This window comes from Equus caballus, chromosome 2 (assembly GCF_041296265.1).
Source record: "Equus caballus isolate H_3958 breed thoroughbred chromosome 2, TB-T2T, whole genome shotgun sequence".
NCBI classification, from domain to species: domain Eukaryota; kingdom Metazoa; phylum Chordata; class Mammalia; order Perissodactyla; family Equidae; genus Equus; species Equus caballus.
In genome coordinates this window covers 5,174,429-5,200,319 of record NC_091685.1, presented here as the reverse complement: position 1 = coordinate 5,200,319, position 25,891 = coordinate 5,174,429, and the positions used below count along the sequence as shown (strand labels likewise).

The window sequence follows — 25,891 nt, the reverse complement described above, 5'->3', positions numbered from 1 at the left end:
CCTGAAAGAAACCCGGCGGGATGGGGCCTCCTGGCATCCCATCGTTGGGGGGAATGTTGCCAAGCACGGGGCTCGGGGCGGCTGCCGCGCTCTGTGGAGACAGGAAGGCAGAGAGTTAGAGGTGGTGCCCACAACGAGAGAGAGACAGAGACAGAGAGACAGAGACAGAGACACAGAAACAGAGAGAGAGACACGGGGGCGGGGCGGGGGCGGGGGCGGGGCGGGGGCGGTGAGAGAGAGAGAGGGAGGGAGGGAGGGATACACCACCCCAGGCCCCATGACTGGGAGAGTGCTAAACTCTCTGAGCCTCTATTTCCTCATCTCAAAAATGGGACAACAACGTCCACCACCACATGGGGCAGCTGTGAGAAGGGCGTGAGATGCAGCGTGGAAGCACAGAGCGCCCTGCAGAGAAGGGGTCATTTGTACCGTAAGGACGCCCGCCTCATCCACTCCGCTGCCCCAGGACGCTCCTGGAGGGCAGGTGGGTCGTACAGAGCCCAAGACCAGTGACCATCCACGACTCAATGAACAGCCAGCCAGCCCAGCTGGGAAATGTCCCAGGAGGGGGTGAAGGACAGCAGGGCGCGCTGGGGCCCCGTCAGGCTCCTGGGCCCCAAGGAGATGAGGTGGCCCCATGAGGCAGGGCTGTCATTACTTTTCCTTTTAAACATGGCTGTTCTGCCATTTACCTGGTAAATCTGCCTCCACAAAAGCCTCCGGGGTGAACAGACGTTGCTCCCCAAGCCTGGCCTCCTTCCAGGCAATCTGTGTGCCGCCTGCTCGTGCGGCCGGCGTGTCGGTGCCTGGCCCACTGCTCGCCCGGGCCGGGTGAGGCTGCCTGGGAAGCCACAGGCCTGACCGCTCCACCAGGCCTGTGCCCTGCTCCGCCCTCCGACTCTAAACCTCCCAGGTGTGCCTCCTGCAGGAAGCCCACCTCCAACCACGGTGGTTCCCAAACCCACCAGGACTGAGAGTCTGAAAGTGAATCACCAATCATCTCCCGGGGGTCTCACTGATTCTCTGGGACAAGAGTGAGCCCCTTGGGCTCAGGAAATGGAAGGTCTCCTATTATCTTGTGAATGCAGCCTGCCATCACTGACACCCTGAAGAAGTCACTTCTCCTTTCCTTTCCTCAGCCAGAGAATAGGAACCAGAAGCCCTGACTTCCAACTTTGAGGGAAGGAAATGAAGTAATGTGTGAATCCCATAAACACACAGAACGCAGCAAAATGAACAGACACACCTGGAAACCACCACATCAGAGTTCAAGCCTTGTCACCTGCACTAGCATGGGATGACCGTGGGCAAGCCACGTGGCCTTTCTGTATTAGTTTCCTCTAAAAAGTAGGGACCAATGTCATCCCACCTGCTGTCAGGGTCACGGAGGATGAAGTGACAGGATGGGCTGTGTTTTGTTAACCGCGGAAGATCCGGAAGCATGGAGGACTCTGTACAGGGCACACAGTGGGTATTTTAACAGAACCCAGGTAAAAAAGAATGCGGTGCGATGGGGCTGGCCACTCCGGCCCAACATTTCAAAATGATTCTGCCTACAGAACAGCAACCCTCTCTACAATTAAGAGATTCTGCCAGCCATGCAATAATATGTTTACAAGTTTCGAACATCCCAAAACATCATGGAGCAAGGTCTTCCTTCCTCCCCAGTTGGAGGCCACAGCCCCACTCAGGAGAAGCCAGCCGGCCCGGCCTGGCCCCTGCCCCAGCAGCATGTGGGAGGAGAGCTGCCTCGGGGAATCTGCCAGGTTATCCATTAGATGCACTGTTGTTTGTTTGCGGTTGGTGGTTCTGCGAAAATGCAGCTTTACGTGATTTACAGCCAACAATTACTCCTCGGCAGCAGAAAAGTTTTTTAAAAAAATGGGGTGAGGTAAACATCTACCTATATTTTCCTCAAGTTCTCTCAGAGATCGGTTTTACATTTAACGCTTTAATCATTCAGGAACTTATGTCAGTAAAGAATACGCATTCTACTCCTCAGTCAACTGCCTCAGTACAATTTTCCCCACTCACTTGAAATCAGAGACAAAATTCTTAGAAAAGATTGGGTCTGTTTCTGAGCTTACATCTCCAGCACTCCATTCTAACGATCAGAGTTTTTTGGGTTTTTTTGTTTTTTTCTTTTAAGGATTGGCACCTGGGCTAACAACCGTTGCCAATCTTTTCTTTTTTTTCCTGCTTTATTTCCCAAACCACCCCCGCCCCACCGCCGGTACATAGTTGTATATCTTAGTTGCACGTCCTTCTAGTTGTGGGATGTGGGACGCCGCCTCAACGTGGCCTGACGAGCGGTGCCATGTCCACGCCCAGGATCCGAACCCTGGGCCGCCGCAGCGGAGTGCGCGACCTTAACCACTCGGCCACGGAGCCGGCCCCCATGACCAGAGTTTTACAATGTTTTTTATTATTTCCTTCACTTCTTTAATGGAAGTTTTCTTGTTTTTATCTACTTATCCCTCCAAACTTCAGATGATTTATAAAGTTACCTCCCTACCAAAAGAGAAAACAAGTTCGTTCACACACACACAAATCTGGAGGAGAACTGACATCTTTCCAAGACAGAGATGCCCTGCCAGGACATGGTCTTTCTCCAGTTCTTCACATCTTCATTCAAGTTCACCAGGTAAGCAGGGTGGGTGGACCGACAATGATTAGAAGACAGGTGGAACAGGCGATAAATCTGGGAAAACCAAACCCCTCTCTTGTACAGACTAAATGTTTTATTCAACAAATGTGGTACACTGAAAGTTGCTAAGAGAGTAGATCTTCAAAGTTCTCATCAGGGGCCGGCCCAGGGGTGCAGCGGTTAAGTGCGCACGTTCCACTTCGGTGCCCCAGGGTTCACCGGTTCGGATCCCGGCTACAGACATGGCACTGCTTGGCAAGCCATGCTGTGGCAGGCGTCCCACATATACAGTAGAGGAAGATGGGCACAGATGTTAGCTCAGGGCCAGCCTTCCTCAGCAAAAAGAAGAGGATTGGCAGCAGTTAGCTCAGGGCTAATCTTCCTCAAAAAAAAAAAAAAAAGTTCTCTTCACATGAGAAAAAAAATTCCGTAGCTATGTATGGTGACGTATGTTAACCAGACTTACTGTGGCAAACATTTTGCAATATACACAAATAATGAATCATTATGATGTACACCTGAAACTAATATAATGTCGTATGTCAATTATGTCTCAATAAAAAGAAAAAAAATCCCAAACAAAAAAGTGGCACTGACTTGTTCGTGGGATGAGGATGAGAAACAGGGTCCTGGCTGTGTTGTGAGAGGGTCTGGTGGAGACACAGCCCTGGGTGGTACAGACGGTGGGAGCCCGCTGGTCTACTGCTCAGAAATGGGCCGGGCGCTTTCATGTCACCTCTCCCCAAACCCCCGGGTGGCCTTCTGACATAGACAGAAGCAGCCCCACTTTATTAGATGAGGAAACCAACATCCATGTGGAGAGCAGGCCCAAAAGGAACTTTTTCCACTTTTCCTCCTCAGGGAGTCTAGATCTACTCTTCTTCAGCCTTCAGCCCAGGAACAAGGCTTTGTTTTTAAAGAACGATCTGGAAAGCTTCACCAACTCGATTTTCTAAATTAGCATTTACAGTATACAACACTTCCCTGTTATAGACCAGCAAAGTAAAGAGAAAACTAGTCACTGTATTTTGTTAGATGACGTCACGAGTACTTTCCCTCCTCTCATTGAATGGTCAAAGAAAGCATGATGTTTTAATCAGCCTAATATACACAGAGGTACCGTAATTTAACCAATTTAATTAACAGGCATCCCATCACTGTTTGCTAACTTGGCGGTTACAAAATGGTATCTCTTTGGTATTTGATACTTTGAGCTATCTTCTGGACCGTTACCCTTGGAAATGGCTTACACTGCCACTTACACATCCACTTTTATGGTAAAACACTCACGTCTTTTGTATTTGGGTATTTGACATTTTTCCTTAGTGATACATAAGAGCTCTTGATATTTTGAGGATGTAACATAAGAATATCCTATAATTTAAAAAAAAAAAACACTTTTAAGTGAAAACTTGAACCTGGGAGCATGACTTGTGAGGTTCTCTCATTCCAAGATCTCTTTTTCCTTCAAAATCAGGAGTCAATGGTTCTAGGAATGAGGGTGGGTGGGTGGCCCATGGTCCTCGTAAAGGGATGGTGTAATTCTCTGACATCTGGGTGGAGGACCAACTTGCTTCCCTCCAATGAAAGGAAGGCCTTGTTAGCAGCAACTATGGCGGAAGCTGAGGAGACAAGTTTTGCCATTTAAAGCCTTCTCCCGCAGCAAAATTAAGTAGCTCTGTGGTGCTTGTACCTGTGTCCTGAATTACGACAGTTACTACTATTCTTTGATTAGGAGGCAAACATGTGCTCATAACAGAAAGCTTTCAAAAGGACAGAAAGGCCTGGAGAAGAAAACGAAAAGCGGCAACGGGTGTTTTTAGGGCAACAAAAAGGTTAAGAAATAATCGGGGGCTGGCCCCGTGGCCAAGCTCGCGTGCTCCTCTGGGGCAGCCCAGAGTTTTGCCGGTTCGGATCCTGGGCGTGGACATGGCACCGCTCATCGGGCCATGCTTAGGCAGCGTCCCACATAGCATAACCAGAGGCACTCACAACTAGAATGTACAACAGTGTACCGGGGGCCTTTGGGGGAAGAATTAAAAAAAGAAAGAAGGAAAGAAAGAACCATTGCTCACAAAACCCAGTGCAGGCCCCTCCCCCACATCCATCAACATTACACTGCCCCTCACCCATCTCCAAAACCCAGCACCATGTGAGGCATACAGCAGGTGTTCAATAAATGATTATGACCTTTGTTATTCAAAGACCTGCTCAAACCTGGCCATCTGGAGCCAGGCCTTTCCAGATTGCTAGGAATTGGCCTCTCCCTGCGGTTTCCAACTTTGAGTCAGAGCTCCATTAAGGCACTCAGCAAAGTGTCTCACGTGAGTTTTCTCTAAAAACACAAAACCCAAACCTAAACCCCCTGACATTCACTGAGGCCTACAGCAAGCCGGGGCCGCGGCAGCGCATGGGATGGAACCCCTCCACTGCAGGAGAGAAAAGAGCACTGGACTCAGAAGCCAGAGCCCTCCCACGTGGGCTTGGGTCCCAGCTGGGAGCCCACGGGCAAGTCCCTTCTCGCTCTGGGCCTCAGTTTCCCCATGTGTCCAATGGTGGGGTTAAAGGAGGTGACCTCTAGGGCCCTTCTTCCAAGCTGCTCTCCCCAACCCAGTCGACACACCCAGGAGTGCGGGGACCGGAAACAGCAGCTCCTGGATGAACAGAAGGGCGATCTTGTTTCCAGAGGACCCTGAATTTTAACTCCTTTCTTCACTATAGAACACTTAGAGGTCAAAGATTAAAAATCACCCAGAAACCTATTTGTTATCAAAGACTGCAGACAACGGCCGATGACATTTGGGCTCTGCCCACTTCAGGCCCTCCTCACCAGCATTTTCCGGTACATGCATACATACACGGGCAAAAAAAGGCAAAATCAAACCAGGCATGCAGTTTGGTAACTCAGGCATTTTTTTTAAACTAACAAATTCTTTTCTAAATAGAAAGCAGGCTTTGCCCTGGCTGGCGTGGCCCACTCCAGCCACTGTCTCCTCTAAGCCTCCGGGGAAGAGGCAGCTTGAAAAGCCGGAGGTCCCTCCAGACAACTGCCTGAAGCTCGGAAAGCTCTCCCGCAGAGTATCTTCTCCTTGTTCCGGGCCAGGGAGACCTCCAAGGAGGGCTGATCCCATAGCTTTCTCCCTAAAGAAGAGGGTTTCTTTGTGGTCACAGGATGGTTACACAACCACTGGGGCGCAGGGCTCACGGCAGCCCCTCAGCCCCGCTCCGCTCCGTGCTCCAGACAGCTGCCAGCTGACTTCACACGTGCCACCGCAACTACAGGAAACCTCGCCGCCCAACCGGGTTTCAACAGTGCAGGGACACCTCAGCAGCTCCCTGCCCCGGATCGAGTGTGTTCTCCCCCAACCCTCCCCAGGTGGAGAAGCAGGTTCAAACCTGGGGCCTCAGAATCCGGGTGACGGGGAGGAGCCTTGAAAACCGTGGGAAAGAATTTGGGCTTTCTGCTCTAGGCAACGGGGAGGAGTTCTGAGCAGAGGAGAGACCTCTGAGAATCCCACCTTACCCCATCTTACCCCGTGCCAAGCATCCCAGCGTGCTGCTGACAAACCCACCCCAACAGCACCGAGCACCCAAGGCTCCACGAACAAACAGATCAGCAAGTCCCGGATGCTGTGCTGGGCCCCTTCGTTGCGCCATGGCAAGAAGTCCCCTGCGGCTCCAGGAACAGCAGGGTCAGTCCAGAGAAACCAAGAGACGCGCTCCCAGGAGCCTCCTAAGTTGTATCTCGTAGTATCTTGTGGTAGATGACAAGTATCCGTGCTTCCTTCAAGAAGTGAGCATCTGGGGGATGCTCCCTACCAGATATCATCTTCCAGCCTCACCCTGAGAACCCCAGTATCCTCACTCACAAACTAGCATGGGATCCTCCCACCCATTTATACTCTCTTTTAAAAATAGTTCTAAGCGCGTGAAACTCCTGGAAAACTGACTGAAAACAAATGCTCAGAGTGAACTTCGGGACTCCTGCCAGGCCGGCCAACCCCTCCTGACTGATTTACAAGGCTACAAAATGGTACTTTGTTCTGCAAATCCCCTCCCTCCTCGCCCCACCCCAATACTCAGGCCTCAGCGTGCAGCAGCGCGGGGCCCACATGCGAAACCACCAAGCACAGGCTTCCTTGACTGAAACTCCACACAGGCCACGTGGCCAAGCACCCAGGGCGCCAGGGGGTATGTGGTGTGTGCTGTGGGCGTGGCCATGCACGCGGCTGGGAAACAGACGTCACTCAGGGGAGAGAGGGGCACCCTTGCACTGACTACCCGAAGAGAGCAAGTGAGAAGCACAGGCCTTGAGTGATGCTGGAGGGAGGCAGACAGGGAGGAAGGGAGCAGAGCTTGCTCTGGTATCACCAAGACACAGGCTTCAGCACCCTGTGCGAAACACTGGAGTGAGCTGGGTCCCTCTGGGCCAAGTTTCTGGGAAGAAATTCTAGCAGCATCAAGAAACTGAAGATGTAGCTAAGGGAGAGGAGAGAACGGAGGGAATGTCATCGCCCAGACGGAAAGGCCAAGACGGAGAGAAGTGGGGTCAGAGGAGAGAGGTAACGGAAGAGGCCTCTTGGTTTTGTGCACAGACCACAGAGAGAGTCTGTTTTGGAGGACAGGGCTCTAATTCTGCAGCTTGGAGAAAACAGAGAGCTGGCGCTACGTGAAGAGATGGAACCAGCTGGTGTTAAAAATAGGTTCGGATGACACACGGGAGTGAGTGACACAGGAGCCCTGCCTTCTAACAGCCAGGGAGCCGTCACGTGGAAGGAGGGGACGTGCTCTCCCAGTGCCAACGGATGGCCTTGGGTCCAGCAGTGGACGCTCTGAGCCACGAAAAGCCTCTCCAGATGGGAGCATCAGCGTGAGCTGCCTCAGGAGGTGGTGGGCCATGTTGACTGGGCGTGGCTCACAGTCAGGACAGGGCAAAACCAGGCTACGGATAAGAACCTCTGGGCTTGAGCCCCAGCTCTGCCATGTCACAGCCAGGCTTACTGTCTCAGCCTCAGTCTCCCCCTTGTTAAAGGAGAGAGCCACGTTACCTAGCACTGCCTGGAGTTTCCTGGGGATTATTATGAAAGAAGAGCCCTGGGCTGAGGGTCCCAGGGTCAGGTTCCAGCTCTGACTGCAAACCACCTACTGTGTAACTTGGACAAACCTTCCTGCCCCTGGGCCTCTGCTCAGCTCCAGACACGGTGGCTGAGGTCCTGCTGCTCCAGTGAAACAGTGGGTGTCTCACTGAGCTCTCAGCCAAGCAACCTGAAAAACAGCCACACGTAGACAAAAAAAGACCCAACCTGCCCCAGCCAGGCCATTGGCCCAGGTGAGGTCTGTCCTGACACCAGAGCTTCTTCCAAATCGTCCCCATTCACTTCCAACTCCAGGGGTGAGAGAATAAATGCAGGAACTCAGACAGCGAGCGCAGAAAGAAGCCACTGCCTTTTCATCCTGATCCCACAGAGCCCACAGAGAGAGGGAAGGGGGTACTATTCACTCCTCGACATCCCTGGCATGATGTCACTTCTGTTTACCAGTAAGGAAACTGAGGCAGAGGGAAGCACATTACTATTAAGTGGCTCTAACTTTAGTCTCTGTCCCTCTACCCCCGATCTCGGGTCCAAGAAACCCAAATAACCATCCCCCAGTCCCCTGCAGTTCCCAAGAAGAGTTCTGTGTGCTTTTTGATGCTTATGAAAAGAAAAGAAACAATGGACAGAGCATTACGAACCTAAGGTACCATGTGCATTCTCTCTGTGTGTTTGAGATCGTCTATATGTTTTGCTCTCCCCTAAGGACACTGACTTTCTAACTCTGCTCCTTCACGCAAATATTCCACTGAGTTGGCCTGGGGGCGGGGGTAGGAATGCAAGCTCCTGCTGCAGAGTCTGTTAGATCTAACTGGGAAATTACCCTGGGAGGAGGAGAAGACACAAGGTAGGTGGGGAGCTTAAGAAGTTTACGTGTGGGGCTGGCCCTGTGGCCGAGTGGTTAAGTTCGCGCGCTCCACTGCAGGCGGCCCAGTGTTTTGTTGGTTCGAATCCTGTGCGCGGACATGGCACTGCTCATCAAACCACGCTGAGGCAGCGTCCCACATGCCACAACTAGAACGACCCACAATGAAGAATATACAACTACGTACTGGGGGGCTTTGGGGAGAAAAAGGAAAAAAAAAAAAAAAAGAAGAAGTTTACGCGTGTCGGATGCATCCAGCAAACACTCGCTCCTGGCTGCGCCGTGCCCGCTGGGAGATGACAGAGGCCCGGCTCTGCCCTCAAGGTCTAGAGGATGAAATGACTTGTGGTGACAGAGAACTGAGGGATGTGGGAAGGAGCTCCGGGCGGGCGCTGCGAGGCGGGGATTAGGCGGATCAGGGAGGCTTTATGGAAGAGGTGGAACTCAAGCCAGGGCCTTAAAGGATGGCAGGGCTCGAAGATGCGGGAGGTGATACGGAGGTGAGAGATTATTGCTGTCATCTTAGCCCTCCCCGGGAACCAGGCCCTCTGACAGCCTCTGCTTCAGAGCGCGAATCAGGCCAGGCCCCCACCCTCCCCAGAGCTCCATTCCATCTCCTGTTCACAGGGTGGGCATGGGGCTTACTCACTTCCCTGCCCCAACGAGAGGCGTTCTTCGGCAGTAGGGGAGCCGGCTGCCCACCCAATCTGAGAAGCTGCCGCTGACGACCTAGCTTGTCTGGCTAATATTAGTGCAGCTTATCCAGTTTCTCCTCCCAATCCCCCTGACAACCCAGGAGGGACCACAAATGAGAATACAGAGGCTCCAAGAAATCAAGGGACTTGTCCAAGGTCATACAGCCCAGAATGGGCAGAACTAGAAGTCAAGCCCAGATCTGCTAAAACCAGAGCCCAGCTCTTAGCCGTGTCCTGTCTTCTCTGGCCAAGTTTTGAAACTGATGCTTAAAGGTGGCTGCCTAGGGACAGAGAGGTCTGGGTTCAAAGCCCAGCCCTCACATCTGCCAGGAGCCAGGGTACTCGGCACCTCACTTTACCTTTCTGAGCCCTTCGTCATCGCCTGCTAGCCTCTGTAGGGGTATGGGGAACTTAAACATGACTCTCAGGCAAGGGGTTCGGGCCACGACAGGCGCTCAGCAAACGGAAGCCCCTGAGCCAGTGACACAGCACCAGGCCGACAACAGCCACACTTACTTTTCACGATTCCATGAACAGAGCAGGCTGGGAAATGAAAGGGGCCTCAGGGCTGTCAGAAGACAATGGTCCTCTGGTCCTCTGCTGGACAGAAGCCACTCTTCTGAGTAGTGGCCTCTCTCTACTTCATGTTAGAAAAATACAATTTCTGTTTTTTTTCTGCTTTTTCTCCCCATATCCCCCCAGTTGCATACGTTTTTTAGTTGTGAGTCCTTCTAGTTGTGGCATGTGGGACACTGCCTCAGCATGACCTGATGAGCAGTGCCATGTCCGCACCCAGGATCCGAACTGGTGAAACCCTGGGCCGCCAAAGCAGAGCACGCGAACTTAACCACTCAACCACGGGGCCGGCCCCTTCTTTTTTCTTTTTCTTTTTTTATTTCTCCTTTTTCTCCCCAAAGCCCCCCAAGTACATAGTTGTGTGTATACATATATATTTTTTAGTTGTGGGTCCTTCTAAGTGTGGCATGTAAGATGCCGCCTCAGCATGGCTTGATGAGCGGTGCCATGTCCACACCCAGGATCCGAACCAGCGAAACCCTAGGCTGCTGCAGCAGAGCGTGAGAACTTAACGACTCGGCCACAGGCTGGCCCCAATTTCTTTCTTAAAGAATGAAAGAAAAGTACGCCAATGAGAACATTTCCAAAAGAAAGAGGAACTGGCTTCTCTGCGCCAAGAAGGCACAGCCACTACCCCACTGGGCCCTGCCCATCCATCCCAGGAAGCGCCCAGCTTCTTCTGGGAATTGGATCAAAGGGCACTGTCTGTATAGAGGCGGAGCCCCATGTAATAATACCTGGTTACACCACGGATGCCGGCCAGGGCGCCCTCCTCCATGTGCAAACACCTCCCCCACTGGGCTGCAAGCACAGGACGCCGGTCCTCAGCGTGCACACGCAAGACACAAGAGACGAAGGGCTAGAGGTGCCTGACAAATGAACAGTGCAGAGCGGATCGACAGCACGCTATGTGTACAACACTGATTTTCTCCTTTAAGAGAGGTGAGCTTCAGGCCCTGTTTTACACCATTAGCAAAACACACATACACACACGTGTGCGCGCGTATCCCACTCTCTTAAAGGAGCTACTTACAACCGCAAACATGTCATAGTAGGCCAGTGACAGCTCCTTAACAAGAACACTGGCAGTTGCTTCTGCAAAGTGGAAAATTCCCTGGCGTGGACCCGCACACATACTCAGTTCCAATGACAACTTAATCCTGCCAGGACTGAGGTGTGCAGAGAACAAAAAGCTGCCTGCTTCTAGAAACTTTTTTTTTTTTAAGTTTAAAAGAAATCATTAAAGGCATGGTCGTCAGAACATCTGCTCAGTTGGCACCAAATTTAATGTAGATAAGAGTCACTGCCCCTCTGCGCATCCTCTGCCACAGCGACAGGACAAATGGGCAGTCTGAGAAGTGCCCTGGGATCCCCTGATATCAAAGCCAGGGGAGTTTAACTTGGCCATGGAGGGGCGTGGAAACAAGGGGCTGGGAATCGGAGAGCTCTCTCCTCGGGCCAGGGAAGCAGCAAGCAGCCCACCAGCGTGGCGTGCACGGTCGACGCACGGGCTCGGAGCTGAGCAGATGCCGCCTAAGCCTTTAAAGCACACGCTAATTGCGCTAATTTAGCTAACAGTCTCTGTTTGGTCCCCACCCCAGTCAACCAGCGTCCTTTGGTACTGCTGGAGAGATGCAAGCTGTTGGCTTTAGTGTTATTTTGTCAGCCATTAAACGATTCATCGGAGTCATTAATTGATTTATTACTGCTGCCTGCTCAGAGGGTTTAGCAAATAAAGAATGATGTAGGTCACAACGTGAAAGAAACTGGACCCAACAATGCCACGAGAAGCTGGGCACTTGGAGAGTCTGTGCTGTCCACGCCGGCAGCCCCCAAAGCCCAGCTGTCGGGTGTGAACAGCATAGCTGGCTCTCCTGCCTGGAAACCGGGTGCCGGCCTGCCTCTTGCTCAGGAACTGATACTGCCAAAGATATATAAGGCAGAGAACCTTTTCCAGAGGCCCCTGACAGCCGGCTCCCAGGCACCCGCCAGGCACGGACCGCACCAACAGAATACGAGTGGAACAGAAGCCTAGCCTGGCCCCCCACCAGGTGGGTGCTGGGTTGCAATGGCTGGGCCTGTGTCTTGGCCCTCCAGGGCACCAGGGATGCCAAGGAGAGGCCTCCAGCCAGGCCTTTACTCCTCTGGAGGTGACATGCTCCAGCTACAACCTCTCTCTCCATGCACTACCCACAGGAGTGACAGGACAGCACCAGCTGACAGTAAGAGCCGCTCCTAAGATCTAGCCCTTTAGTACTTACCTCTGATACTCTCAGTGTCCTAGGGGGTACATGGCATTATTGTCCCTGTGTTACAGAGAAGAAAACTAAAGCTCAGAGAGCTGACCTGCCCTCAGTTACAGAGCAGGCCAGGAAGTGGCAGTCCTGGGATTCGAACCCAAGTCTACCTGACTTCAAAGTCCACATTTCTCCCCCTCCATCAAATTCTTAAGCTGACACAAAACAGCACTAAGAGTGTAGCCTTGACGATAACCCCAACAAACACTAGCTAGGTGAATGAGAGCAGGGCATGCCCTTCCTTCTCGGAGCCCCAGGTGCCTCATTTATAAAACGACAAGATTAGGTGGCTGAGCCCTGAGCGAGACTGTAGAACTCAGGCCCCTCCACCTCCCGGGCCACCGGGCCCACCGTGAGGCCGATTGGCTGGCTGTGCTGTCATGAATCACGCCGCTGCTGCCCCTTCCTCCTGTGAAGGCCCCTCGTGCAGGGAGCAAGCCCTCCCCGCGTGTCCCCTGCTGGCTTACCTGACCTTCAAGCCCCAGCCTAAATGCAGCAGGTCCAGAAAGCCTCCCCAGGATTGGGCCAGGCGCCCAGTAGGTGCACAACGAGGGTTTGCTAAACTGGATTAGACGAGGGAGAAGGAACCCTCATCTCGCTCTGCTCCCCATCACCAGGGTTCTGGGCAAACAAGAGGCAGTGGTCACTTTATAGAAATGTTAACACCCCCAACAAGAGCACTCACAAGGTCACAGGTTGTGTGTGTTGGGGGTGGGGGGGTGCACACAGGTGTGTTTGTGTGTGCACATGTCTGTCTTTGAGGCAGGAAAGGCAATGGCTCTGGTACCTGGTGTCCCTAAGAAACCGAACACAGCCAGTCTGGTTGACTCAAATTCTGTGATCACAGGAACCAGCCCTTGAAAGACACAGCACATCCCAACCCCACCCACAGCATTCTAGAACAGAGCCCACCCTGGCAGGCTTTCAGAGGAGGTCCTTGGAGGGTGGTGACTATTTAGTTTGCTCCGAAAATGGTGCAGAGGGGCTGAAGAGGCAGGTCAGGTGTACACCAAGAACCGGTCTGCTCCAGTCCTTGAGACAGCCCCAGCCCACAGAGCTCAGCCTGCAGCCTGCCACCCTGCAGGGCTCCCCACAAAGAGGCCCACAGACATTCGCTGGGTGTCTAACACGCGCACCAGGCAGGGTTTCTAGTTAGCATCCCCCAAGAATGGCTCCAGAGCATCCAAGAACACACATCCTCCAGGATCCTAGTAAGAAATCTGCTCAAGGAGTCGGACCAGGAACCTAGCCTGGAAGGACCAAAGATGACCTGACCGGTCAAAGGCTTCTGAGAGGACACAGTAGTTTATCTACTGAGAATTCCAACCCAAATTTGGCTTCTGAAACAGACATGGGATTTATCATAGAGGTGGTCTACCTCGTACACTCTATCCACTTAGATTGTTGAAGTCCCATTAGAAAAACAACCTATCATTACTTACATGTATTTAGTGCTCTCCAGCAGACAAAGGCCTGCCTTCACCCATATTTCCTTGATGAATACGCCCAGCCTGCCTCTGCGCAGGCCAGTCCCTCTCTGAAACATTCTCCTCTGCGCTCTCCCTCGGGTGAGACCTCCTCGTCCCTTATGTGTTCCTCGTCACAGCACTGTCACAGCTGACTGTTAATTCCTTATTAAATTAGCCAGCTGTCTGCCCAGGGATAGGGGCAGAAATGATGTACACCACACAGAGAAGGCATTGGGCTCAGTAAATATTTTTGGATGAATAAAGTTTTTGCAGAAGTCCTGCTTTTCAAGAATAGTCACCACGTTTACAAGGTCAAACTCCAAGACTAGCTAACTCAGTCACCTACTAACTTACCATTTGGCTACATCCATACAGCGACGCCCTCCCCTCCAAACAACAACCTCACACACACACACACACACACACACACACACACGCACGCATGCACGCGCGCGCCCCACCTTGCCCTCGCAGGCCTTAGGACGCGCTGCTCCCTCTGCCTATAAAACCCAAGCTTCGGATATTTGGAAAGCCTGGGGGCTGGTGCTGCTTGGCCCCTGCTGACAGATGCCATAGACGGGCTACTTCTAGAGTCCCTGGTCAGGCCAATAAAATGGGGTCATCATTGTACCTCCTCTCCCAAGACAGCTGTGAAGACAGCCTAAGGTAACTTCCGAGCAGAGAACGCGCAGTTCCACCGAGGGACAAAGGCAACGAGAGGAAGCAGGTGACGTCAAGGAGCTAACCTCCTGTTGTCATTCCCACTTTGGAAGGAAGTCAAGACTGGGCCCATTGGGCTGGGTGCAGAGAGGGGATCCAAGTAGTCTTTCTGGGTTGCTAGGATCTAGCTGCCTCTCCTAGCCCTCTCAGCTGAGCCTCCCTTCCATCGCCAAAGCAAAGCCAGCTGTTTATTCCCAGACAGGTTAGATGCCCTGGTTCTCGGCCTCCTCGGAGACAGATGTCTGCTCCACTGGCCCACGGAGCCACTTTTTCCATAGGACTCCTAAAGAGGCCAAGAGAATTTGCCTACTACCTTCGGGGCTTGGGGACAGGCAGAGGTCGGAGGGACCACTCCTGGGCCTGGGCGGAAGCTGCAGAGGACAGCAAGGCAGAGGTCCCACCCTGAGATGGCTTTCTCTGCATTTGAGAAAATGTGCCCCACAGACAGAGGAATCGTCTGCCAGTCCAAGGACTGCCCTGCCCTTCGCAGCTGGACCCTCCAAACCACAGGTTTATAAGAAACATGGTTCTTGGCATCAAAGACAAGCCACAGAGCACACCCTGAGCTCACGCAGGAGGAATGCATCCTCCTCCTCCTGGGTTCAATCCCACACTTGACGTGAAATGAGAACTTAAGAGGGGCAGAGAGAAGAGGGAGGACAGAGACCAGGCTCTCTGAGCCCACAGGGACCTCTGGCTGCACCCTTGCTCTGCCACCTCCCTGTGCTGACCGTGTCCTGGGAACAGCTCCAGCCCCTCACCAATCAGGTCTCAGGTCCTGCACTCCTAGGAGACACTGTTCGTGCTACTTTTAGTTTTAATTTCTCTGCTCAACAAGCTCCCCCATCACCTTCCATTTATCTACCTATAGAACTCGCAGTCATCCATCAATGCCCAGCTCAAATGTCACTGAGTCCCAGCCCAGAGAAGCACTCAAGTTCCTCAGTAGGTTCAGGAGCTGGAACTCCATATCAGAAGATACCTGTTCCCACCTGCCGCCCTCTCATGAGGCATCCAACAGAACATTCAGTACCAATGGACCCCTAACCAAGGGCTGCCGTGGTGGAGCAGACAGAGCACTGGACCGAGGGCAGGGCTTTCAGCTCCCCAGCTCCCTGGCTACATCAGACAGGGAGGCGATTCACCCCAACTCGAGATGCCCTCTGTCATACAAGACAACTTGTCGATTGGGGTTGGCATGAGAGTTAAAGCAAACAAGGAGACAATGGAAGGGGCGTCATCTCGTCTCAGCCTCTCTCTTCCTCTCACTCCAACCTCCTCCTTCTTGTGTCCCAGCTTCAGTTGCAGGGAGCACTCGCTGGTCCCCAGTCTTTGCACATGCCATGCCCTCCACGCGGAATGCCCATCTCCCTGCCCCTTTCTGCCATTCTCACCCATCTACCACCCCTCAGCTCACCCTGGCACTGGATACGATGATTTCTTCATCTTCCAAGTCAACATGAAACTCTATCTGTGACGCCTCCAGCACGTCTACTTGGCCTTATAATATAGACAAACGGTATCTCCCTGGAGGACTGTTGGTTCCAAAAAGTAGAATCCAAATATTTACTGTGTCTGATAATCAATAACCATTGAATGACTGGGGATTATGAAGGAGCTTTTTGGACAAAGCAAGGTCGAGCTCTTCTGGGAAATTTCGTCCTTATTTTTCTCCTTTCTAAAGATGTAACTTGAAGAACAGAACACACTTTCATAAACTCAAATGTCAAAAGGGGCAGAGAGTGGCCTTATCTTCCAAAGGTTCCCATGTCTCTCTCCTCAAGCAACTGTTGCAGGAGAGAAACATGGAGACCTTGGAAAAGACTTGTCTTTGAATCTTGGTTCTGTTCCTAGCTTCAAACTTGTAAGGCAGATCAAGACAGCAGGACCATCTTTGATGGATGACCAAGCTCCCCTCTCTGCTGAAAATCCAGTCTAAAGCAGTCTGGTTTTCTTCTGTTTTTGTCTAATTTCATTTGAGGCCATGACCTGGGTCTTCCCCACTGAAGAACTTTTTAAATCAGATTTGGGTAATCCACGGGCCTTCAGAAACTTTGAATCTAGAAACTTAGAACAGCCCCGCTGTTACCAGACACGGCCTCCAGGCCACAGACCTGGGTCAAGTGCAGGAAAAGGTGTGGGACCTGGATCTTCCAAGATATCTGTACTACTGTGGCCTCGTCTATAAAATGAGATGAGAAGCCCTGGGCTTCACAGAGTTTGTGAAAGTCAGGTTTCTGCTGCCTCCCCTAGAACAGGACCCGACCCATAGCCATCAGCTGCTCAAAAACACCTGTTGAATAGATCCTCCTTCCAAACCCTCCTCTCCACCTCTGCTCCAACAAGGAAGGCGCGTGCCCTGTGAGGACCAGCAGGCAGTGCTCACCTGTGAAGCCTCAGAGCACACCCATCCCTTCCCTCAAAGCGTGCCAACTCTGCATCCCAGGAACAAATCTAAGTCACCACTCCACACAGGCACTGAGGGAAACGGACCTCAATCCTCCCAACAAACTTGGAGGTGGTAATTCCACTCTTTGTTTCCTATCTGACCTATCTTTGCCCCCTCCTTTTTTCTTTTTTTTCTTTTTTGCAGAGGAAGATTCGCCCTGAACTAACATCTGTTGCCAGTCTTCCTTATTTTTGCTGAGGACGTTTTGCCCTGAGCTAACATGTGTGCCAGACTGCCTCTACTCTGTCTGTGGGTTGTGCCACAACATGGCTGCTGATGAGTGGTGCCGGTCTGTGCCTGGGAACCGAACCTGGGCTGCCAAAGCAGAGCATGCTGAACTCAATCACTAGGCTACCGGGCTGGTCCCCTGACCTATCTCGACAGTGAAGATCACAATGGTTAAGTGTCTTCGCAAGGTCACAATCCTTCCTGGCTGGGTCCAGTCATCACAAAACCTCTACCCTCTCCTGTGGGAACCAGAAGGAAGACTTCAGTTACGAAAAGAAAAGACCTTAAACTCTACAGTCAGGCCCTCTGGTTCTGGCACCAGTTTGGGGCAGGTCTCTTCGATCTTAACCCGCCCATCTGTAAAACTGGAAGTCACCATGCCCTGACTGCATGGCCTACCTCACGCAGGGGTGCACAGCAAAACGAAGAAACACACACAAAGCTGTGTGTGAATGGGAGGGCAACAGCATGCCCTGCCCCCAGACAATCAAAGGGGCTAGGAAGAAAGGAGGATGTTACAGTGACAAAGGCACTGGGCTAGGGGTCAGGCCCTGGCTGGCTGCCCCACGAGTCCCTTCCCCTCAGCTATAAAACAAAGGGAGTGGATTGGATTCCCGGTTCCCAAACCTGGCTGCACATCCAAATCACTGGGGGACCTGCAATAACTGGCTGCCTGTCCTCCCCGGGCTGCGGACAGGCTGCGGGATCCAGCTTTCAGGAGCTCCTAGATGAGATGTTCCAGCAGAACCCTCCTGGCTTCCGCCTCTGCCCTAACCCCAGCAGGGGAAACAGACCCCAGGTCGGGGGCGGCTGGCCAGATGGGCAGACCTCTTCTGCCCCTCCCCTTCCCCGGCCAGGCTCCCAGGAGGCCTGCAGGAAGCCTCCGGATGCAGGTCGGGGCTTAGACAGCCGCCCAAACAGGTACGGGCCCAGATTTAATTGGCCTCTCGGTTAAGCTTTCTAATCTCATTAAAGTTGCCTCCATCATGCAGACCGGGCTCTGAATTTAATAACAGAAGAGCACTGCCCTACCCCACAGTAAGCTGATTAGGTCTAGGGAGGCCTGAGAGGACCGTTCTGGACCAAGGCCCCTGGCTGGGGTCAGCCCCTCCCTACCCTACCACGCATGCTGCCATGTGGATGGCACAAACCCAGCCTGATAGAGGAGGGGACACACTGCAAAGGAGCAGGGAGGAAGGAAGTGTTTGGAGCAGGGGTGCAGGGCCAGACCTGTCTGCCCACCCTGGGGAACCAGTGCTGTCCCCAGGACTTTCAGAGTAATTTTCTGTCATATCTTATCAGGGTGCGATAACAGAGTCCAGCCCACACCAGGAGACAGCCGCCCCCTGGGCAGAGTGCAGGACTCACAGCTGCCTCCCCCCATTCTTCTTGCAGCTCTTGACCCCTACTTCATTCACAATGGGAAGGAGCGGGCAAAGGGGTGGGGTCTGGGGTCCAAATGGCTGCTCTGCAACTTTGGAGGAGAAGATGTGTCCTGCCACCCCCCTCATCCCCCACCCTTTGCACCCCCTCTGAGAGGAGGTGCCCTGCAGTCCTTCCCCGGCAAGCGTGTGTGGAGGGCTGAGGAAGGAGCCAGCTCCCGGACATGGGCTTCAGAAACACCACCGTCAACGTGTGCAAACATCCCTGTGCAAATACACGTCGCCCACTTCTCGATCATCTCCCCCGATCTAAATATATCCCAAGGAAACAACTTGGCAGTGGTGAGAAATCCTGCAGTAGCTCCAAAGTAGCAAAAACAAAACACACGCATACACAGTGCTCTGTTCAAGGTGCCACGCTGGGACAAGGACAGGCGTGGAGACACAAACACAGGCAGACGGCAACCGCCCGGTGTGCTGTGGGTTAGTGGTTGGTTATCATTAATATTTAACAAGGAGACAATACTTTAGAAGGGAAGGGACTTCAAGCCGGGCTAGCACAGATGCCCTGTCCAAGGGAGATGTGTGGGGGCACGCCCAGCCGAGTACACACACACCCATCCCCACCCCCTCTGGGACTCGCTTGAAGACACTGGCATTTTCCACTCCACTTGCCAAGAATGGAGCCACCCAGCCCTCTGTGATCCTCAAGCCCCTGGAAACAAAGGAGGCAGTCATGGGGGCGGGCTAGACACCTCAGGCATTGGTCCGAGGCCTCCCCCGCCCCCAGCCATTTCACCCCAGGGGAACCAAAGGCCCTCAGTAGGAGACAGACAGGCCAAGAACTGGCCAGGGTGCCTCTGATCCCACTGTGCTTTCGCTCTGTGGATAATTTGCATAGAGGCAGCTTTTTTAAAATGCCCTCAGCAAATCTAAGCTGTTTGCAATCACCCCTAAGCCCACTCTCTTGGGCACAAGGGCACCAAATTATTAGGAAAATGTCTGAGGGTCAAGCGGGTGTGGGCAATCCCCTCAATGATGCCAGCTCTCAACCGGCCAGCCTGACTTCTTCTCCCATACAATAACCCAGGCCTGTCCTCCTCAGCCTCCCGGGACTGGCTCCTCACGCCCCAACCACTACATCAGCCTCCTTACTGAGTCCAAACAGACCTCACGGGGCCACTGATGGCTCAGGCCTGCAACCTCGGGGACTCTGCTCCCTGTCCTCGAGTTCCAGCTCGACCCGCGCAAGCCCTCCTTCCTAACTCAGCGTGTCTTTTCAAGCTTCCAAGTGTTCAGACAAGACTCTTCCCTTATTCTGGAATGCTCCCATCACACTCTTTCCTTTCAGTCACCAAGTTCTACTTCTTTTTCTTATGGGGACCCACACAAAATGTTGCCACGCCCAGGAAGCCCTCTAAGGAGAGCCAGTCGGGCCTTGTCTTGGATGCCCAGCAACTGGGTTCCTTTCAGCCTCGCTTACATCTGTCTCTCCCACTAGCCCGTGAGCTCCCTGAAGGCAGATCTCTTAGGCAACCCCAGGGCCCGGCTAAGAGTCCGGCACATCCAAGGCACTTCCAGGCCAAGACGGTTTCCAAAAGGAACTTCAAGTCTCAGAACCAATAACCGGGCACCTTGTTTAATCCAATCCTAGTTTTATTAAAATCAAGAAAACGAAGGCCCAGGAAGAATAAGGGAGTGTCAACATCACACGGCTGGTTAGTAGTGCTGGACAAGGGGCTGGCCGGTGTCTTCATCGACTCCTCCAGATTGGCCAAAAGCCCCTACAACAAGACCAAACTCAGGAGAGGGCTACCAGCACCAAACATCCAACAAAGAGGGGCCTTAGAGAGGTCTAGAGGCAGCACGGGAGGAGCTGGCTTGGGGGCTCAGGAGCCCAGCAGAAGGGTATGCACACGCCAGCCTGGAAACCCCAAGGAGAGATGATGGTCAGCTCGAGTGTCCTGAGCAGGTGCTCGACGAGGACAGGAGGAAGGGCCAACAACCGTAGCACTCGACAAACATTTGTTGTTGCACAATTAATGGCACAAATGACCAATTATAAACCAATGCAATGCACAGTATCGGACAGCCCTGCACCGGCTCTGGGGTCCCAGAGAAAAGGAGGATTATTTCTGCTGGAGGGTGGGGCAGTCTGGGACGGCTTCACAGAGCGGTGACATCTGATCAGACACCATCTGTTATTTTTTTCTAATTGTTCCACATGTGTGAAATTTTGATTCTAAGCTAGAATGGGGACTCTGAGAGGTCGAGACTGTGGCTGCATCCCCCGCCTTCCCGAACCTCTCTCTCCAAAACGGTCCATTCCACGATGGGGCTCCTGGTTGATACTGAAACAGGAGTGATGGGCCACGCCCTTTTGTTCCAAAGAGGAGGCGAAAGCAACACTGGTTTCCCACAAGTCTGCTTTATCTGCAGAAGCTCCCAGAAGCCCATCAAGAAATCCAGCAGTGTCCACGGGCACTCCCAGTATCCCATATGCCCTGTGTACCTGCTGTGGCATTAGGGGACAGGCACGCTTAGGCTCTATTGAACACTCCCTTTGTCTGATGGGTGGCACTGGGTCTCTTACACACCTTAGCCACCCCCCACTCTCAACAACCCTGCAAGATAGAAACACCCCCAGCTGACAAACTGGAAAAACGGGGGCTCAGAGAAAGGTCACTTGGTGAGGTCAGTGATAGGCCACGTGGAGCCTTTTACCACACCACACTGCCCATAATATTAACTCTCTGCCAACAGTTCCCTGCAATGGAAGCAGCACAGGATGGTTTGGTAGGAATGGATTAGTGCCCATTCAGACATGCCACCCTCCAGAACCACCAGCATCAGCACGACTTCGGTTTTGTAGCACCAACTCACCTGAGGGGCACAGTGTACCAGGTGAGGGTCACTCATACGGACCACAGTGGACCCCAGTTTCTACAGCTGCACCCCACCTTCTCACTTTCCCGAGGCCTTGACACCCTACTCCCCGCCAGCCACATCTCCTAGTTCCCACAGAGGCCCAAAATAACGCCAACGCAAATTATTCCCTTTCTTGTTTGGATAATGGCCACTTCACAATTCTCCCTCTCACGCCGGGATCCTCGCTGCTCCTGGAGCTCAGGCCAGGGAGAGAGAACAAACGGGAGGGGGATGGAAAACACACAACAGTAAGCTCCAACCCAAACAGCACTAATCCATTCAGAGCAAAAGAGGCTGAGCAGATGGGAAGCCGGCATCCCCCACCCGCTGCCGCCCCGGGTTCCGGGGCCTTCACCACAGTGTTATAATTATAAAGGGTGACCCAGCCACATGCTCCCGGGGCTGCCTCCTGCTCCCAGGCACCCGCGGGCACCGCCTTCATCTGGTTTGTGTTTACAGCCCTCCCCGAACCTCCCTCAAATCATATACACGAAGGCAGGAGCACAAACACCCAGCCCCGGGCCACACTTCCATGAGAAGCAGGGAGGTGCCAACTCTGTGCACTCCCCTCTGAATTCTGCAACTCAGAACTCCGGGCGGGAAGGGCAGAACACCCCCAAGAGGGCCCCCAGCCTCATTCTTCCCAGCCTGGAGCCCCTACTCTCCCTCAGAGCACACCCCATGTGCCTGATGACATCTTCCTTCGTGTGTGTCCGTGTGTCTGTCTTCCCCTCCAGCCTTAGGTAGGCGGGATGGCAGGGACAACCTGTGTTGCTCACTGTGGCGCCCCCGGCACTTAGCACAGGGTGAGGCTGTGCAAAAGGCATTCAAGGATGTGCTGAATGGATGGAGATCACAACTCTAGGCACAATATTGACATTTTTACTCCTTTACATTTGCTCCTTTCTCTAAACCTTTTTTCCCCTGCTTTTTTTTTTTTTCCTCCCCAAGTCCACCCAGCACATAGCTGTATATTTTTTAGTTCTGGCATATGGGACGCCGCCTCAGCATGGCCTGATGAGCGGTGCCGTGTTCGCGCCCAGGATCCGAACCAGCAAAACCCTGGGCCGCCGGGGCAGAGCATGTGAACTTAACCACTCGGCCATGGGCCGACCCCGCTTTACCTAAACCTTAAGGACCCTGAGGGCAGAAACACTGCTCATGCATCATTGTCTCCCCAGTGCCAGGCACTTTGTGGGTGCTCAACAAACACTTGAGCAGAGGAATGACCATTCGCCACTCAGAACACTGAAGATCGACCAAGGGAGGGAGAGCCACTGAATCAGAGCACCTTAGGGCTGAACGGGGGCTGACACAGCGTCCGTGCCAGCCGTTTCTTTATAAAAGGAGAAGGACTTGTTTGCAGCCACAGACAAAGTCAGGATGGCAGATGAGGACTCGAACCCAGGCCCTGATGCCCAGCCCGCCTAGGCAGGGGAGACGAAAGGCACTGAAGATGGCAATCGATGCTCGGAAGGAGGGGTAATCCAGCAGGGCAGACAGGACAGACACGTGAAACAATCAGTGAACAAGATAACTGCCAGGCTCACGGTATTATACCCTGATTTAATAAAGCACACACTGTACAACACAATTAGAGACAAGAGTGAAGCACACCGCACTAATTACACGGGACAAAGAGTTAGCAAACAGGAGCCACTGGGGCGCCAGTGTTGTCACAGAGGGCTTGGAGGCCAAGTGACCTGAGATGAGCTTGGGATGGGGGCATCTCCACCAGGAAGCCTCTCCTGATTACCATCCTTTCCTTGGTGCTCTTGCTAGCTCTTGCCTTGAGTTGGCCAATCCGTTGTTCAGGCAGTTCGATATCGATCACCGGGATGGTCAGCCAGGGAGCAGAGGGCAGGGAGCAGGTCCTGGCACCACGTCAGCCCTTGGTAGTTACTCAGGGTTCATCATTTCACCATAAACAATCACCATTACTACGACGTGCTGGGCACGGTGCTGAACCCTTGCATGCATCGTCTCATTCAATCCATACAGCAACCCCATGAGGTGAGGGCGCACGTTTTTGCAGATGCTAAGCTCAGAGAGGGGAAGTCAATCTCCCAAGGCCACAATGCCAATAAATGGCAGAGACAAGAGATGACATAAAACAGGTCCATCACTCTACAAATCTCATGCTCTTAAATTTCCGCACCCACACGGTCCAGTATGGAAACCCCAGCCCCAAGGGACTACTGAGTACTTGAAATGTGGGCAGTCCACAGTGAGACGTAAAAAGCGGACCACATCTCAACAACTTAGTACAAAAAGTATGTAAAATAACTCAATAATTTTATATTGATTTATCTTAAAATGATAATATTTTGGACAGATTTGCTTCTCACTAAAGTATATTATTATTAAACTTAATTTCACTCATCTCTTTTTACTTTATGTGGATACAAGAAAATTTAAGATGTGTGCGGCTCGCATTCTATTTCTACTGGACAGCACCGCCTCCATGATGTTTGCCAAATGGATGACGAGCAAGATGTCGACAAGAGGACGGGAGAATGGGGAAGACAGTAGTTCAGGCACAGGGCTGCTTCCCGCCCAGGATGCAGGGATGGGCGCGGTGAGATCTGAACATAACTGGGGGAGGGTGTGGTCAGGTATGCTGGAGCCAAATGACAGAGACATGGAGGGCAGGGCAGGGCTCCGACCTGGGGGTCTTGGTAAGAACAAGCAGCGAAGTTGTTTATCACGCAGAGAAGGGAGACGGGAACAATAACTCGTGTGACTCCAGTGGCCTAGAACTCGTCACCCACCCAGCTGCCTTCCAGAACACAGCAGCAATACCTCAATTTCCTGAATTAAAAAGCTCTGGAGTGGGTCTTCCCCAAGGACCAGGAAACACCCGTTCCAATAGGCACCAGACATTCTATGGGCACAGGGCTAGTCTGATGTGGGGGTGCTGAAGGGGCCTTTCAGAGGAAAAGGGGTGAGGCTGAATGGGGGTTTAGGAAGTGGGGGTGGGCAAAGGACACAGCAGGTGGGGCTCTACAAGAACAGACTATTCCAGGCAGAAGGTCAGGCGTGTGCAAAGGCCCCACGCACAGAGGGCAGGGGCGAGAGGGCAGCCACAGGCAGAGGCGAAAGAGCAGAGTCCAGAGGGGTGGCTGGAGCCAGACCCCTGCATTTTCTGCTGATAGGGAATACTCTGGATGCAAGGCTGGAGGCTGAGTCTGGGGATGCTGTCAGAGAACAGTCCTCACTGGTGGAAGCAACCCCGGGGCCTGATCCGAAGCCTCTCAGCTGCCCTTTGCTGACGTGAGCCTTGGTCTGCTGCAGCAGCTGCGGAGAAGGCAATCACAGAAAAACCCACACCACCACCACAGAAAACCCAGAACAATGCCGCCACTGCCACCGCCACTGCCACAGAAAACCCAAACAATGCCGCCGCTGCCACCGCCACAGAAAACCCACAACACCGCCACCACTGCGACCACCGCCACTGCCGCCACCACTCCCACCACCACAACCTCCACCATCACAGAAACCCCATAACACTGCCACCGCTGCTGCCGCCACCGCCACAGAAAAACCCGTAACACCACTGCCACTGCCACCACCACCACAGAAAACCCATAACACTACCGCCACCACCACCACTGCTCCCGTGAAGGGGTGAAGACGCACGGGACCCGATGCTGCCCTTACTGGAGCACTCCCTCTCCGACACGCCTGATGAGAGTTACCACGGACGGGAGAAAGGCTGGCAGAGACCAGGGCTGAGTGTGTCTGGTGGGAGGAGAGGCATGGGGACATAGCTGGAGTAGCAATCCCAGCTTTGACACCTGTAAGCTGAGAGACCTCCGGCTGTTAGTTAACTAAGTAAGAGGGAAACCACTATCTTCCTCCCCAGGGTCCTCACGAGGAATCAAGAGATGCAGGAGATGTGAATTACCCAGCACAGACCCAGGTCCTTCCCTGCCCAATCTCCCTTGTCCCCCAATGCCGCCCTTCCCTTGTCAATGGGAGCACAGCACCTGCCTGGTACGGAGGGCAGCACACGACAGGCATTTGATAAATAGTAAACTTTCCATTATCAGATGTCACGGCTGAGGAACAGCAAATTATCTCCAGTTAGGAGAGCAGAAAGTTACCTAGTGAGCCATCTCAGGGCCACGGAACGTTCTTGTAAATGGAAGAAAGCTTCAAGCTGGAGGCCGCTGGCTTCCTTTGCCAAGCTGGGCAATTGGGAGTCACAGAGAAGCAGCAAGGGGACTCAAGTCTGGATATTCTTATAAAAGATGCACCAGAAGCAGAAGGAAACTCACTTGGTTTCAGGGCTCAAACAGGGTCATTACCATCTGGTTCCCCGTCTGGCAGACTTTCCTCCCTTCCTCCCAAGCCCAGACACCTGTACCTGCTAGCTGGTTCCTATCTTCTACGAAGATATCCTCCACTCCTCCTCACTTGAGCAAATGCCCTCACCTCCAAGGTCCCCTGGAAATGCCATGTTCCTCAGTGACCCTTCCCAGACTCCCTCTACCAGAACGTGTTCCCCACTCCCACCCTGCCCCTAACTCCTGGCAT

The 25,891-nt window shown here is 53.0% G+C and overlaps 1 protein-coding gene across 6 annotated transcripts in view; it reads right to left on the bottom strand.

Moving 5' to 3' along the window:
* SSBP3 (single stranded DNA binding protein 3) overlaps positions 1–25,891 on the bottom strand; it is a 162,204-nt gene that overhangs the window by 47,653 nt on the left and 88,660 nt on the right. For all 6 annotated transcript variants that reach the window (XM_070259877.1, XM_070259880.1, XM_023629491.2 and 3 more), the window contains exon 5: positions 2–91. In XM_070259877.1, the coding sequence (XP_070115978.1) occupies positions 2–91 (90 nt within the window). The remainder of the gene's footprint in view (position 1; positions 92–25,891) is intronic.